This window comes from Capra hircus, chromosome 1 (assembly GCF_001704415.2).
Source record: "Capra hircus breed San Clemente chromosome 1, ASM170441v1, whole genome shotgun sequence".
Lineage (NCBI taxonomy): Eukaryota > Metazoa > Chordata > Mammalia > Artiodactyla > Bovidae > Capra > Capra hircus.
In genome coordinates, this window is record NC_030808.1 from 56,406,954 (window position 1) to 56,421,942 (window position 14,989).

The 14,989-nt window shown below is 38.3% G+C and overlaps 1 protein-coding gene across 6 annotated transcripts in view; it reads left to right on the forward strand.

Moving 5' to 3' along the window:
* The window catches only part of PHLDB2 (pleckstrin homology like domain family B member 2), a 236,876-nt gene that overhangs the window by 143,135 nt on the left and 78,752 nt on the right, over positions 1-14,989 (forward strand). For all 6 annotated transcript variants that reach the window (XM_005674905.3, XM_005674907.3, XM_013962498.2 and 3 more), the window contains one exon: positions 657-2,005. In XM_005674905.3, coding sequence (XP_005674962.2) covers positions 657-2,005 — 1,349 coding nt within the window. The remainder of the gene's footprint in view (positions 1-656; positions 2,006-14,989) is intronic.

The window sequence follows — 14,989 nt, forward strand, 5'->3', positions numbered from 1 at the left end:
CAGGTTTCTAGATATTCTACCTGACACTGATATGTCAGGAATGTGGGGACCACTCTTCCCTCTACTATTGTAAATACCTACCTTTTTCTGATGGATGCAGGGAGTTTTTTAAGTCTTTTTGTTGAGAAGGTAACTCTTATAGTCCTCTTGTAAAGAATCATCTTCTAACCCTCATGTTATTGATCATAAAATTTTCTTTCTCTGCTAGAATGTGAATTTAGTTTCCTTGGGACTTCTGAGTGGTTAATATTTCTTACAGAGACATCTAAAGGAAAGCCCGTTGCCTCATCCCTTCAGGTGTTTGCTAGGTACTCAGGAAGCAGGTGGTACCCCAGGGAGTAGAACACTAAAGGGTCATTGTCTTTTTTAGGTATCACCCCCTCATCTTGCACCTGTACTTGGTGTTAGGGATTTGTTCCTCTCAAATATCACTGATGTTCTCTTGAATTATTTTTCTTTTGGTTAGAAAACATCCCAGATCAGTGGTCTTTAGTCATCTTCATTTTGCAGGACAGCTTTACTAGGTTTATTACTAAAACAGCAACGTATCAGATTGCCAGCTTGTTTGTGTACCCATGTAGGCTAACAAGTGGTTGGTCTTTTAAAATATTTGTTAAGTAAAGCTGTCTCTCTCTCTCTCTTTTTTTCCTTTGCAGATTCCAACAAGATTATGGCAGAGCAGAGCCACATGCAAAAGCAGCTGGATTTACAGAATGGTAGCTTAGAGGCAGGCTTTGTGGAGAATTCCCTCGAAAACGATTCCCAAAACATGATGGAGAGCCTGAGCCCAAAGAAATATTCTTCCAGTCTGAGATTTAAAGCCAATGGAGACTGTTCTGGCTCCTATTTAACCCTCTCACAACCTGTGCCTGCTAAAAGAAGCCCTTCTCCTTTGGGAACCAGTGTCAGAAGTAGCCCTTCTTTGGCCAAAATTCAGGGAACTAAGCAGTTCTCTTGCGATGGAAGTGACAAAAGTATTTCCATGAAACCGCCCACCCCTTTACGCAGCACTTCACCCTCCCTTAGTGGATATGCACTTGGGAGAGCAGACTTTGATCATTTTCTTGGCCGGGACGCCGAAAGGTCCTTGAGGGTTTCAGAGAAGCCTCCCTATTCCAAATATAGCTCAAGGAATAAATCCCACGACAATGTCTACTTTCTCGGAGGGCTGGAAGGCCGAAAAGCATCTGGCTCGCTCCTGACCATGTGGAATGGAAGTTCCCTGAGTGACACTGGCTCCTCGCCCATCAACAGGTCAGGGGCGGCCAGCATGCCTTCAAGCCCAAAGCAAGCCAGGAAAATAAGCATCCAGGACAACCTGACACTTCAGCCCAAGTTGAGCAGACACCGGGACCCGGCATCTGAAAACATCAGTTTAAGAACCAGGAAGTACTCTAGCGGCAGCCTGAGTCACATGGGCGCCTACAGCCGCTCTCTCCCCAGGTTGCATAGAGCCACCGAGAACCAGTTGGCACCCCTCAGTCTGCCTCCAAGAAGCTCTCTGGGCAATTCCAAACGAACGAAACTGGGGGAAAAGGATCTACCTCATAGCATCATAGACAATGACAATTACCTGAATTTTTCTTCTTTGAGCTCAGGAGCTTTGCCCTACAAAACCTCTGCCTCCGAGGGCAGTCCGTACGTGAGTTCCACCCTCAGCGTGCCTGCCAGTCCTCGAGTGGCTCGCAAGATGCTTCTGGCCTCCACCTCCTCCTGCACCTCTGACGACTTTGACAGGGCTTCCTACTCAGGTACCAGCCCTGGTCATTCGTTTCCTCCTGGGGAGCTGGACCGAGCGTTTGCAGCCAGAAGGAACTTCTCGTGTGGCTCTGTCGAGTTTGATGATGCAGACTTGGACAGCCTCAGACAGGCCTCAGGAACCCCCCAGCCTGTCCTTCGGGAACGGAAAAGCAGCATTAGCTCCATTTCCGGACGAGACGACCTGATGGATTATCACCGGCGGCAGAGGGAGGAGAGACTCAGGGAGCAGGAGATGGAGCGACTGGTAATCTCTTCATCTGACTTGACCTCACTGTTTCATTGAGCAGCTTCTTGGAGACAAGCTCCAAGGATACACATGGGCGTGTGGAATTTCCCAGTGTGCCAGCTCCTGGTGTCCCTTCCTAGATTTCCTCCTGCTAACCTTCCACTTCCCAAATCACTATTATTAGTCACATAGGGCTGTTTTGAAGGCCTACATGTGCCTAATGTTATATTAAATTGCTCTGCAGAGGCCTCACAAGTATAAACTCTTGATAAATCTAACAAAGGTAGTTGTGAATTTTACTGAGTTTCTTTAAAAGTCTTAGGGACTTTGAAGACTATGAGGAAAAACTGACATATATTATTTACGTCATCAAATTTGAATGTATATACTATGATAGTAATAGTCAGTGAAATGACAACTCACTGGGAATTAAGCAGTAAGTTTTTCTGTATAGCAAGTTGTCTGAGAAGTTGAAAGGTTGCCCCAGTGGTGCTCAACCTTTTTTCTGCACTGTATACACACAGATACACACACACACCACACATCATACTTCAGCCATGTCTTAATACATATAATGACTACAAACTTCACATGTCCCCCAAAGTTACTGAGTTGTCTTTTTCTGCGGATTTATGATTACTATAAAATATTGAAAATAGTAAGAGGGAACAGGAGAGTCCCACTAATGAATGAGAACAAGCTGGCACGTTTTTCTATTCTGTTTTCTTTTAAGCATAAGTTTTTTAGGGTGAATACCTGTCAGATTATTTTGATTCATTGATGATTTCCTTAATGTGGGAAGCAGTAGGATGGTAGAGCTGATATTCTGAAGTATAGGAGTATCAAAGTATTTTAGTTACTAAAAAAAGTATGCTGGAATAAAATTTCTGAATCCCATACAAAGCTAGTTAATGCCCAACCAGACAGTAAAATTTTAACTTTTGGATTATAATGAACTGAAACTATTTACATCTGTACAGGACAGAATTTTCTTGAAATTTTAGAAAAGTAATTATCTGCATCAGTTGCAGCTCTTGGTCAGTTAATGTCTGTCCTTACAGAGTTTCCAAATATCCTGATCCATATACTAGTGAATGAAGACAAATGTGTATGCCCCAGAGAACTTGATGTCCTGTGGGTGGGGATAGCAGTTTCTTTGTTACCATACATAATCTCCAAATATTTTTCATGATCACAAAAAGACATTATATTTGGGCTTGATTCACTGACATAAATTAGAAAAGGTTGTAATTAGCATATAAAGGCCTTCTTGTATGTGAATAGCAAACCTAGCACTGTACTGTACTGAACAACTCTCATTGATAAAACCAGAGAATCTATCTGATAATTTATTAAGGTATCTGAAGGCAATGGCACTCCACTCCAGTACTCTTGCCTGGAAAATGCTATGAATGAAGGAGCCTGGTGGGCTGCAGTCCATGAAGTCACTAAGAGTCGGATACGACTGAGCGACTTCCCTTTCACTTTTTACTTTCATGCATTGGAGGAGGAAATGGTAACCCACTCCAGTGTTCTTGCCTGGAGAATCCCAGGGACGGGGGAGCCTGGTGGGCTGCTGTCTCTGGGGTTGCACAGAGTCGGACACGACTGAAATGACTTAGCAGCAGCAGCAAGCAAACATTTCAGTGGCTTCATCTCTCCAGAGGTCTTCCTTCAATGCTTTCATTTACTCTTCTGTTCTAAGGAAAAAGAAACCAAACTTGAAGTTCATTGACAACAGGTTTCATCTTTAGCATGTGTAAGTGTTGGTAAAGTTCTCTTTCCTCTAGTTTTCCCAAATCTGCTAAGGTTCCTGGCAATCCAGTGACCTTTCTTACTGCCTGTAAGGTTGGTGTCCTATAAGCCACAAACAGGTCCTAGATCAACTTCTTAGGAGAGGTTTTGGGTATTAACTTCAGATATGAGGTTATAACCCTTTTTCCTTTATCAAGAGCTTGTAATAAGAAATGCGGCTTATTTTTAAGTAAGACAGTCTACATTTGACTGCTATTGCATTGTCTATTTGTCTGATTACATCCCAGTGAAACAGAAAACAGATTCTTATTGAGTGTTTGCAAATAATGTTATTGCTATTAAAAAGTAAAGTGACTCAGAAAAAAAATCACTTCCTGAATTCTGAGAGGCCAAGAACAAACTGCCATTGAAAGAATGTTTCATTTAGTTTGCAAAATCGGAGTCAACTTGAGGGTTAGAGAATGATCAAGATGAATGGTAAAAGGGTTTTCCCCATCAGAAAATAGAACATTAAGATTAATGCCAATAATTTTCCAAAACACATATCTGCGTTTGGAAATCAGATTTCCAGTTTCAGTTCCATGAGTTCTATATAATTAATTCTTATTCCTCTAGTATTGAGTCATTAATTTGATTTCATATAGTCATTTATTTCTGGACTAAATGAAGTCCTGAAAGTCTGATTTAGTTGCTAGTACTATATGATACTTGCCTATGTAATGCCAGCTCTTCTGTCAGCTTCTGCCCATTAAGTCCATTCTTTGAAATATTAAGAGTAAAGAGTGTCTGGTAAAGTTCTGTCCGTGAGGCTCTGAGACTGTCTTTCTTTGTTAAAGGCTCATCCTCGACTATAATCAGTCTTTCGGTAAGCATGAGAGGAAACCACAGACTATTGGGTGAGGGTAAGGGCAAGTGGCTGTGGTTAATCTATAGTTAATTTAACAAACTTGATCAACAAGAAGGAAAGTTTGAATCTTCCATTATGCAATAGGATGTTGATCTTATTTAATTAGTGTTTCACATAAGGGTAAGAACATATGACAGAGGGTGAGGATATTGATGTATATCCAGGACCTTTCCATAGGTATGCAATCACTGAGCTTTATAAAATTTTACCTATAAAAAATTAAATGAGGGAAGGCTGAACTTCTCATTTGATCTGACAAATCTTCCTATGCATTTTTTGATAGTGTTGAGCTGTTTAGACAAGGGGTGTAGTGAATAAACCTCAAATATTTCTAGCATTCTTTCTGTAAGATTAAGAAAAAAAAAAAACTTTGTCATTGCCCAAGGGTCCTCTGGGAAAACTTAGAGATAGTTCAAGTGTGAAAGGTATCTTTGAAAAATTTGTTTTCCTGAATTTAGGGTCTGACCTTGGGAAGGCAAGATCAAATATTAATTAGAGATTAATAATATATTATGGATCCCTGAGAAAATGAATGTTGCAGTTTGATTACCTGATAAAATGAGGATGTTATTTATTATAAATAATAAATCTTAAAGTAATCAGAAATGACCTATTTTGATCATTTTAAATATGCAAGTATATATCCCAGTTAAGACAAGACACAACAGATTAGTCTTTTCAGATGCTGAAACTCTTCTCTCTGGACAGATTACAAAAATAAACTTTTACTACCTTTTGTAAGCATAGGCTGATTTCTCCAAGATTAGTAAGTAGATCTTTTCATTAAGAGATAATTCTGTTTTAGCTTTACATTAATAGGATGCTTCTCATTAAAAAGTTACTTCATAAATTCATCAGTGCTATTCAGATTTTGCCAAAATTTTAACATTTTATTACATCTTTACAGAACTAACTTTGTAAATGTTATAAACCAAGTCAAATATGCTCCTTTTCTGCAAATCTCAAATTTTCATGTAATTTTATTCAAAGTACCGTTGATTTACAATATTACTTTCAGATGTACGACATGGTGATTCAATATTTTTATAGGTTATATTCACTTAAAGTTATTATAAGATAGTGACTATATTCCCTGTGCTATACCATATGTCACTGAAGTTTATTTTATACGTAGTGATTTGTGCCTCTTAATTCCCTACTCCTGTAAGTCCCTCCCCTCTACCCTCTCCCCACAGGTAACTACTAGTTTGTTCTCTATGTCTCTGAGTCTGTTTCTGTTACATTTATTCGTTTTATTTTTTAGATTCTACATGTAAGTGCTAATGTACAATATTTGTCTTTCTCCAGCTGACTTATTCATTAAGCATAATATTCTGCAGGTCCATCTGTGTTACTGCAGATGGGAAAACGGCATTCTTTCTGTAGCTGAGTAATATTGCATTGTCTCTGTATACCACATCTTCTTTTTTCATCGTCTGTCAATATTTATCTACTTGTTTGAAAGTGATAGTCATTTAAATTCTAAAAGATCTACATTTGGTACTCCCTCCCCCACATTTTGAGTTTACATCTTCATGTCTATCCCTTCGTTGTTTATTGTAGTTATAACTGATTTTACAATTTTTGTCTTTTAGTCTTCCTGCTCGATTCTTATCCACAGCCTTTACTATAAATTTGCCCCACTTGTGGGATTTTTCCTTTCCTATAAATTCTCACTTCTTATTGTAGCCTTTTGTTTTCCTCTTATAGAAGACCATTTAACACTTTTTTTAGGATCACTTTAGAATTGATGAACTCAGTATTTTCTTGTCTGAGAAGTACTTCCTCTCTTCTTCACTTCTGAAGGATAACCTTGTTGGGTAGAGTATCCTGGGTTGCAAGTTTTTCCCTTTCAGCATTTTAGATATATTGTGCTACTCCCTTCTGGCCTGCAAAGTTTCTGAAGAAAAGAGAACTGGCAACTTTGTGGGGATTCCCTTGTATGTGGCTCTGTTTTTCTCTTGCTGCCTTTAAAATTCTCTCTTCATAATTAACATTTGCCATTTTAACTATGATATATCTTGATGTGGGTCTTTTTCAGTTCATCTTGTTTGGGACTACCTATGCATCCTGTACCTGGATATCTGTTCCCTTCTTCAGATACATTTCCCACCCCATCCCTCTCTCTCTTCTTCTTGAGGGAACCCTATAATGTGAATATTATAGTGCTTGATACTGTTTCAGAGGTTCCTTAAACCATCCTCATTTTTTAAAATTTGTCTTTCTTTTTGTTATTATGATCAGGTGATTTCCTTTTTTTCTGTCTTTTAGATCACTTATCACTAGGTGTATCACCTCGTCTTCTTTTAATTCCTTCTAGTGTATTTTCATTTCTGTTACTGTTTTCTTCAGCTCTGACTGGTTCTTTTTGGTTTCTTATATTTTCTAGTTCCTTGTTGAAATTCTCACTGTGTCCATCTATTCTTTTCTCAAATACAGTTATAAGCACTTTTATAATTAATGCTTTTAATTTTTTACCTGGTAAATTATCTGATCTTTAGGGGTGTTCTCAGCACTGTTTTTTGTTCTGCTATTTGAAACAAACTGCTATGTCTTCTCGTTTTGTTTAAATTTCTCTGTTTCTATGGAATTAGGTGAATAGTTACCTGTTACAGTTGTGAAGGTGTGTCCTTGTGTGGGTGTGTCCCTGTGCAGTCTGTGTGAACTCAGTGGCTTTAGTGGGGGAGTTGGATCTGAAGTGAGCATGGATGGCGCTTTCCCATGGGGTGTGTTGTCAGCTGTCACCTTTGTAGGAGGTCACAACAGAGATGGAGAGGTGGAGCCAGGGCCTCCTGTAAACCTGGGCTTCTCCTATGCTTAATGACTGACATCCCTCTATTGGAAGCAGGCCCAGCTCTCAGGGTGCTGGAGCAAAAGCCCTTCGGGTTGGATTCAGACTGGTTCCATTCCCTCTGATTGTGTGCTTTCTCTTCACAGTGGCACTTCCACCCTAGAGAAGAGCAAGCCAGAGCTAGAAGGCCTGGTTTCGGCACTGGATTCAGACTGTGTTGCATGCTGAGACAGTCCCAGCAAGCCGGTCAGAGCCCCAGGCAGTTTCCAGGTTGTTGCCTTCAGGACCACTTGCAGCCAAATCTGCCTTTACCCTTTTCAGAGACTGAACATGGTTGAGCTGGCTCTGCTTCCTCTGTGTGCACATCCCTCAGTCTTCCAAAAACAGCAGCGTTGCCCCTAGTATGGTGCAGCAATAGGGCAAGAGGGACTGCAGTAGGCACCTTGTGCAGGCAGGGCTGCAGGGTAGAATGGTTGTGAGAAACCATCTAGAGCCTTGGGCAGTTTCGGTCTGCTTTCTGCCCCTTGCTCTGGGAGTAAGGAAACCTGTGTGCTCTTCACATGTAAGTCCCACTGGTTTTCAAAGCACCTGAAGGGTCACATTTTCTGGGGTTTTACCTAGGACTGGGGTGCCCAGTATTTGGCTTGAATCCATCACTCTCCAGGGAGGATCCCTGAGCCAGTGATAACCCCTTCATCTTCTGCATCCCCTCATGGAGATGCGAGTACCAACATCATAGTTTTCCCTCCCTTCCTACTTAACTGTGTGTGGGCCCTTCTTTACAGCCTTGGTTGTAGAAGAGCCTCCAAGTTGTGCTCATTGGAAGTTGCTCCACACATGTTTGTACTTTTAATGTGTGTGTGGTGGGGTCAGTTGAGCTCAGCATCCTCTTTCCACTATCTTGAACTCCCTAACATCCCAGTGGACAGTTTTTTAATTTCTGTCAACTTTTTGTTCTTCACAGTCTTCTTTCACTTTCTGGAACAACCAGACACTAAGGCAAATGACTTAAGATATTGTAAATTATGTTCAAGGTGACACATCACAGGATGTAATTACTGTTGATATAAAAAGACTTGTCACAATTATAATTCAGTGTAGTTGAACATCAATTTTGTATTTTTTTAATCTTATACTGTATATAGAAATAATCTTAACATCTTTTCAGTAAACTAGTACATTAAAGAAGTTCAGATCAACTAATCTGTGATAAAACTAATCAACTTATCTGAAAGATGAAATTATACTTGTATTATACTATGCACTGATAAGATAATGCAAAGACATATACTGTTTTTTAAACTAAATTATCAAATCAGTGTTTGATAATTTGTATAAAGATTCACTTTAGTCATATAAACTTGTTTTCCATGGAAAAGAAAACTGTTTCTGAAGTCAAGACTTTTGGTGAAGAAGGTCTTTTTCTTAAAAAGAATACATTTAAATTTTTAGAATTTCATTTTGGGGGAAATTTTGGGAATATTAGATTTATTTAAATGCTTATTAGTCTCTATAAACCAATCATAATAGAGGTCCTTTATTTTAATTTATTGTTATCTTCAGGAAGTAGGAAAATATTTCACTCTCACATGGTGATATTTTTTCTCAGTTAGAGACTGGGCAAAAAATATTGTCCTGATTTGAGTTCATAGATAGAAAAATAACAGATGAGAAAGAACAACAAACAAATGCTGGACCATGCTCACTGGAGAAAGGCTGGCTTCCAGTTCTACCTGATGGATCACCAAGTGGTCAAATCATAAAGCCAGATTCCCAGTTATTGCGCCATTAATGCAGAAAATTATCAGTTATTTGCAAACCAAAACCCTGCTCAGACGCAGACAAGAATCAGAGACACAGAGTAGGTAAACACAGATGTTAAGAGGACAGTGAGTCAGTGAGGGTGAAGTTCTGCTGCCATTTGAGATTTACTCCAGGAGCCAGGAAAAGCTATGCCTGGGCTTCCAGCCCATGAGATATTGTTCATGAGAAGAACAGTTCAACTGGCTCTTCAGGATCCACTGGGACAATTAACTGGAATCTCCACGTTGTCCAAGCATAATTTTCAAAAAATAAACCCAACTCTTAAACAAATATAAAATTAATAGATGCCAAAAATTTACTGAATTCATTAATGAGGAAACCGAGCAGGATAAAGTAGATACACTAAGCATAATTTCTGTGGCATTTTTAACTTAAGTTTTGACTATCTCAGTGCTTCATTTGGATTTTTTTTTTACATGTGCAATCTTTATTTGAAAACTTAAGATAATTATTTAAAATATTAAAGACTGAACCCTAATCATGAACCTCCAAAGACCTACTAATGGGGTACAACTGTTCACAGTGAGTCAACATTAAATAGCTTCCAAGTGCTGTGCTATTTGAGTTGTTTCATTTTTAATAATTTTTCTTCCTTCTTTCTGGCTCTAAGCCGCTAGTTTTTCTTTTGTCATTGTGCCAATCTTTTTTTAATTTATAACTTTTAGAAACCAGATATCAAGCCTGTTTAAAAATATTGCCAACTATGAGTTACTAGGTGCAAGTGAGATCTTGAGCAGGTCCTGTGTGCATGAAATGTGTGTACTTCAGCTCATAGACCTTGTGACATCATTTTGGGCTGTTGAGTGGTCATTTAAACTTCCCAGTTCTGAGCTGTTTTCCAAGTAGAGGTAATGGATAAGGTACCTCTAATGGGCTGGGATGCTGACCTTTTGACAAACTAGATGTTTCAAAGACTAAAGAAATCATTATAAAGTAGACAAAATATTCTTTTGTTCATCTCATTTGAGTCATGCCTCCCTTCCAGTAATGTAGAGGTAGTGATGGCCCTCTAGTTCATCTTATGGTCCAAGATGGTCAAAGTCATTTTAAGAAGAAAAGAGGAAAATTAAAAGCTTAAAGCAAATCCTACTGCTATTAAGACTCTATTTAGCTCCATCACCAAAAGCATCTGTGTGCTATTGTGGAGAACTGGTGGATTCCCACAGCTTACTTTGTAGCAATCCAATGTTTTCTTTCTGGTTGATGACAGTCATCTGCAGTGCCTTGATAAACAGCATTGTCGCCATTTAGAACTATGTAGAACCACACTTGGCATTCATTTCTCCATGCATGGAACAAGTTGTAATATGATGCCAGTTCTCATGAGGCACTGTGGAATAAGATCTTCTAACTTTTTACATACTCTGCCACCCTGGAGATGAGGTTGACTTCCATGGTATTTATTACTTGAATAGGTGAAATGTCTGAGGCAGCAATTGTCTGCAATTTAGAAGATGTTTTGTTCTAATAGCCTCTCTGAAAGCACTTTACAACAAAAGAATTTTAAGTTGCAAAGGGCTGGGACCGTGTCTGTCTTACTCACTGCTGTATATCTCTACGTCGTAGCCAAGTATGCAGAATATAGGAAGCAATGTACACATGTTTTTAGAAAGTAAATGAATGGCGTTCATTCTGGCTTTCCTTATTCTGTGGCTGAAGTCTGCACCCTTAGTTCCCGGATCTCAAACTTAGGTTTATGCATGTAGTTCTAGGTAACAGTGAAGCTGACTACAAAAGGATGCAGATATCTCAGCATAAATGAATTCTTTTTACTTCTAGAAGTGGAGAAATTCTCTTGCACTTTTTCAATTAAAAATAAAAATAAAAGACAGGCATTTTTCTTTATGTTGAAAAATTTGTGGCATTCTTTGTAAGCCCTGGTGGTGTTCAGAACCAAGGGTTGCTTACTTTTGAGCAGACAGTAGGTGTAATGTTCTTGAAGTTAAGTGTAATTGAGGATACCTTAGGAGTTAAAATATAAAATGGAATTTTATAAAAGTATATGTTCTCTTATATAAAAGTATATGTTCTTTTACCATATGTAAAATTGATAGCTAGTGGGAAGTTGCTATATAACACAGGAAGCTTAATCCAGTGCTCTGTGACAACATAGAGGGATGGGATGGGGTAGGGTTTGGGAAGGAGGTCCAAGAAGGAGGGTTATATCACATTGTAGAGCAGAAACCAATGTAACAGTAAAGTAATTATGGATATCTTAGACAAGCATAAGGAATCACTTTAATTCAAAAACAATGAAAGGGTAGTAATATTCTATTCATAAATAAAGCATAAATTACCAATAAAAATTATTCAAAAATATGTGTGTGTGTGTGTGTGTGTGTGTGTGTGTGTGTGCTTTAATCTCCCTGTGGTGGTAATATACAGATAGCATTTTAGAAGCCAGAGAGTAAACAACCTTGATGCTTCAGTTCTATAATTAGAAAAACTTACTTGGGAAACCAAGAAGAGTGAGCATTGTCAGATGAAAGTTACTCCACCTGTAGATGTGCTATGCTTCTATATCTGCTCCTTGCTGCCTCCACTTGCCAGTGACTCCTGACCCCAAAGACAGTTTGGTCATTCAGACTGTTTTGTTCAATTGGACAGCATTTCTTAGTTGGAAGCAGAATGGACAGTGTTATAAGACTGTTTATGGCTGCCTAGCCATCTTTCTTTTTTCCTAAGAAGAATGTGTTTGGAATGTGAAGGCAAACTTAAGTATTGAAAGCTATTTTGTGCTCCCATCTGACTTGAAAGGCATCTGCTTCCTGATGTGGCCTTTCCTCTTGCTACATCCTGACTATAGTGTTAGTTTGAGAAAAAAAAAAAAAGGTTGTACTAGTGGGAAGCGAGCCACTTAAACTGCAAATGGGGTGAGAGGTTGGTTTACTAACCAAATAAAGTGAGTGGCTCAGTCTTTTAAGGGATATTTAGAAATTACAGCTCTTCCTGTATGCTGAGTCAGAATGTCCATTAGTTAATTAATTGATTTAATCTTCAGGTTTAACGTAAGCTTTAGAATGATTTGTATCTGTGGAGCTGTGCTTTTCTTAGCTCTGATGTTTAAAACAGCTGGTCAGCTCTCTGCCTTCTTTCACTTTCAGGCCTTTTGCATGGTTTATAGTCTGCTGCAGAAACACAAAGTGAGCTGTAAATGTGAACTATGTATTTTTAAACTTCCTTACATTGAGAAAAACTTAAAGAAGTTAATTACGATATATTGGATATTGGTCAGTACAGGATTAGATTGGTAATACTGTATACTGTCTAAGCTATCAGTTCTCTAAGCCAACTTCTTCCATTACTCATACAATAAGAGTAAATCTATAATTAGTAGATAATATAAAGTAGACTGTTATCTGTGGTCAATGATCACCTTGGATCATGAGAGAATAAAGATTTTATCTTTTACATAGCAAATTGCTGGCTTAAATGTAGATGTTCAGTAAATATTGAAGGAATTTATTCTTTGCAAACTGGAGTTGCCAACTATCCCCAGTTACCTGAGAATAAAAAGTTATCCATCTTTTTTTTTCTTCTTCGGTTGGAGGACTAGATGGGTAGAAGAGGAATGGGAAGGGGAAAAAGCGTTCAGCAATATCTAATGACTCCACATTGGGGAAACAGAGCCAAAAGTCTTAGTATAATTCTGTTACAGTAGTCTATGACAGTTGCTGTTAAAAGCGAGTTCCTCTGTACTTGAGAGCAAACCCTAGGTTCTTGTTACAGTGGCAGTACAAGTTCTTTCCTCTTGATGGTGCCAAACATTTAAAAATCCCTGCTTAGAGCTGAGGGATGTGTACTGTGCACGTCAGGTGCATAATTCAGCTTTCTCAGGCTAAATGCTGAAATACAGAATGTAGCTTAGACTAAAAGGAGGCCCCATATGCCACTATTGTCACTTATGGGAAAAGTTACATTCTTTTTTTTAAAGTGTTAAATCAAAAAAAAAAGTGTTAAATCATTTTAGAAAAACATATAAACTGAATGAAAATGGAAAACAGTATATATCAATATCAACAGGTATATGGGAGAAGGGAGATGAGAGAAGACTATTGATTCTTTGTAGGAAAGGGGATCTCCTTATTTGTTGTCAAATTACTTCATATTTCTAAATTAAAAGCCATTTATTGACCTGCCTTTGAAGATCTGTCATCAAATAGTAGATTTAGTGACTGCTGGCTAATTCTTATAATGAGAAATTTTCCCTCTCTGTTCTACAAAAGTTTATGGGAATATTTGCTATGAAGACTATTTTTAAAGTTTGAGGTTGATTCTTAAAAAAAAAAAAAAACAAGTCCAAAACAAGTATTTGAAATCAAACACATTCATCGCTTTTTCAATGAGTGAATTTTGATTCAGTCATCTCAATGTGTAGGTTAAGACATTTTAGAAGGCACTTTTAAAAAGTTTATATTTTAGAGGTAGCTGTAGATTCCCATGCAATTAATTGTAAGAAATAGTTCAGAGATCCTCTACCCAGTTTCTTCCAGTGGTAACATCTTGTGCACTCTGGTACAATATAATAACCAGTGTTACCAGGTCCAGGCTCCTACTGCTTGCCTCATGACATGCCAATAAATAGAGAAGTTGTTGGGGCAAGAAATAGCAGCTTTATTCAGAAGGGCAGCAGACAGAAGATGGTGTACTAGTGCCCCATCTTACTGAAGTTAGAATTCAGACTTATTCTGAAAGTGGGGAGGGGGCTGGTTGCGGCAAACTTATTGCTGTTGGAATCCTTTCTTCTTGCAGCTGTCCATGTAGGTTAGGTCATGGTATTCCTGTAAACCTCCAATAAGAAAAATGTTATTCTCTGTTCTACAACGTTTTATCTCTATATGAATGAAAAAGTATTATACTTTAAAAAATATAGCCCTTGAGAATGGGCTATCATGTATTTCAGCCTATAGGCAACATTCCTAACTTGTAGCAAAAGCAGTAAAATATAAAGGGTAAAGAAACAGATCTAATATGGAGTCAGCTTTGTTCTTCCCTATTATAGCAGGATATATGATGATATATAGCAGGATGACGAAGCAGTCAAGACTCAGAACAGTTCTAACACCACAAGGGTTCTTCTCCTGTTATCCTTTTTATAGCTGCCCCTGCTTTCCTCCTACCCTCATCTCCTCCTGAACCCTTGGCAATCACTGCTCTGTTCTCCATTTCTGCGTTTTTGTCATTTCAGGAATGTTACACAAATATAATCAGATACAATGTAACCCTTTGCATTTGGCTTTTTCCACTGCATAATACTCTATAGAGACTGAGTCAATTTGTTGCTGTTATTGCCTTTTCTTCAGTTCTAAGTCTGGGATTTATGAGACAAAAGAAAATCCCAGGGAATTTGTCTCTGCCTTTCCTTGAGACTCTAGTTTCCTAGCTGATCTGCTGCTTTCTCCCCATTTTTCAGAGTCTTATGTTTGTCCTATAATAAAATTTTCGAGGTTCTTAGTTGTACTTTAGTGAGAAGAATAGGGGAAAGGATCTCTACACCATCTTCCCAGAAGCAGAAATCAGTAAGATTGGTTTTTCAAAGTTCAGAACAGCCAAGAAATTTGGTGAAATCTAATTGACTGCAAAGGAGATATATTTCTGTGGGAGTATGTTCTTTGAAGAATTTTGGTTTGGAAAAATTGATGTTTTTCTCATTCAAACTTGCCAAGACCCTATCCCAGATCTGGGATTGTAGTTTAGATTTTGAAAAAAAGATAATTGTAAGAAA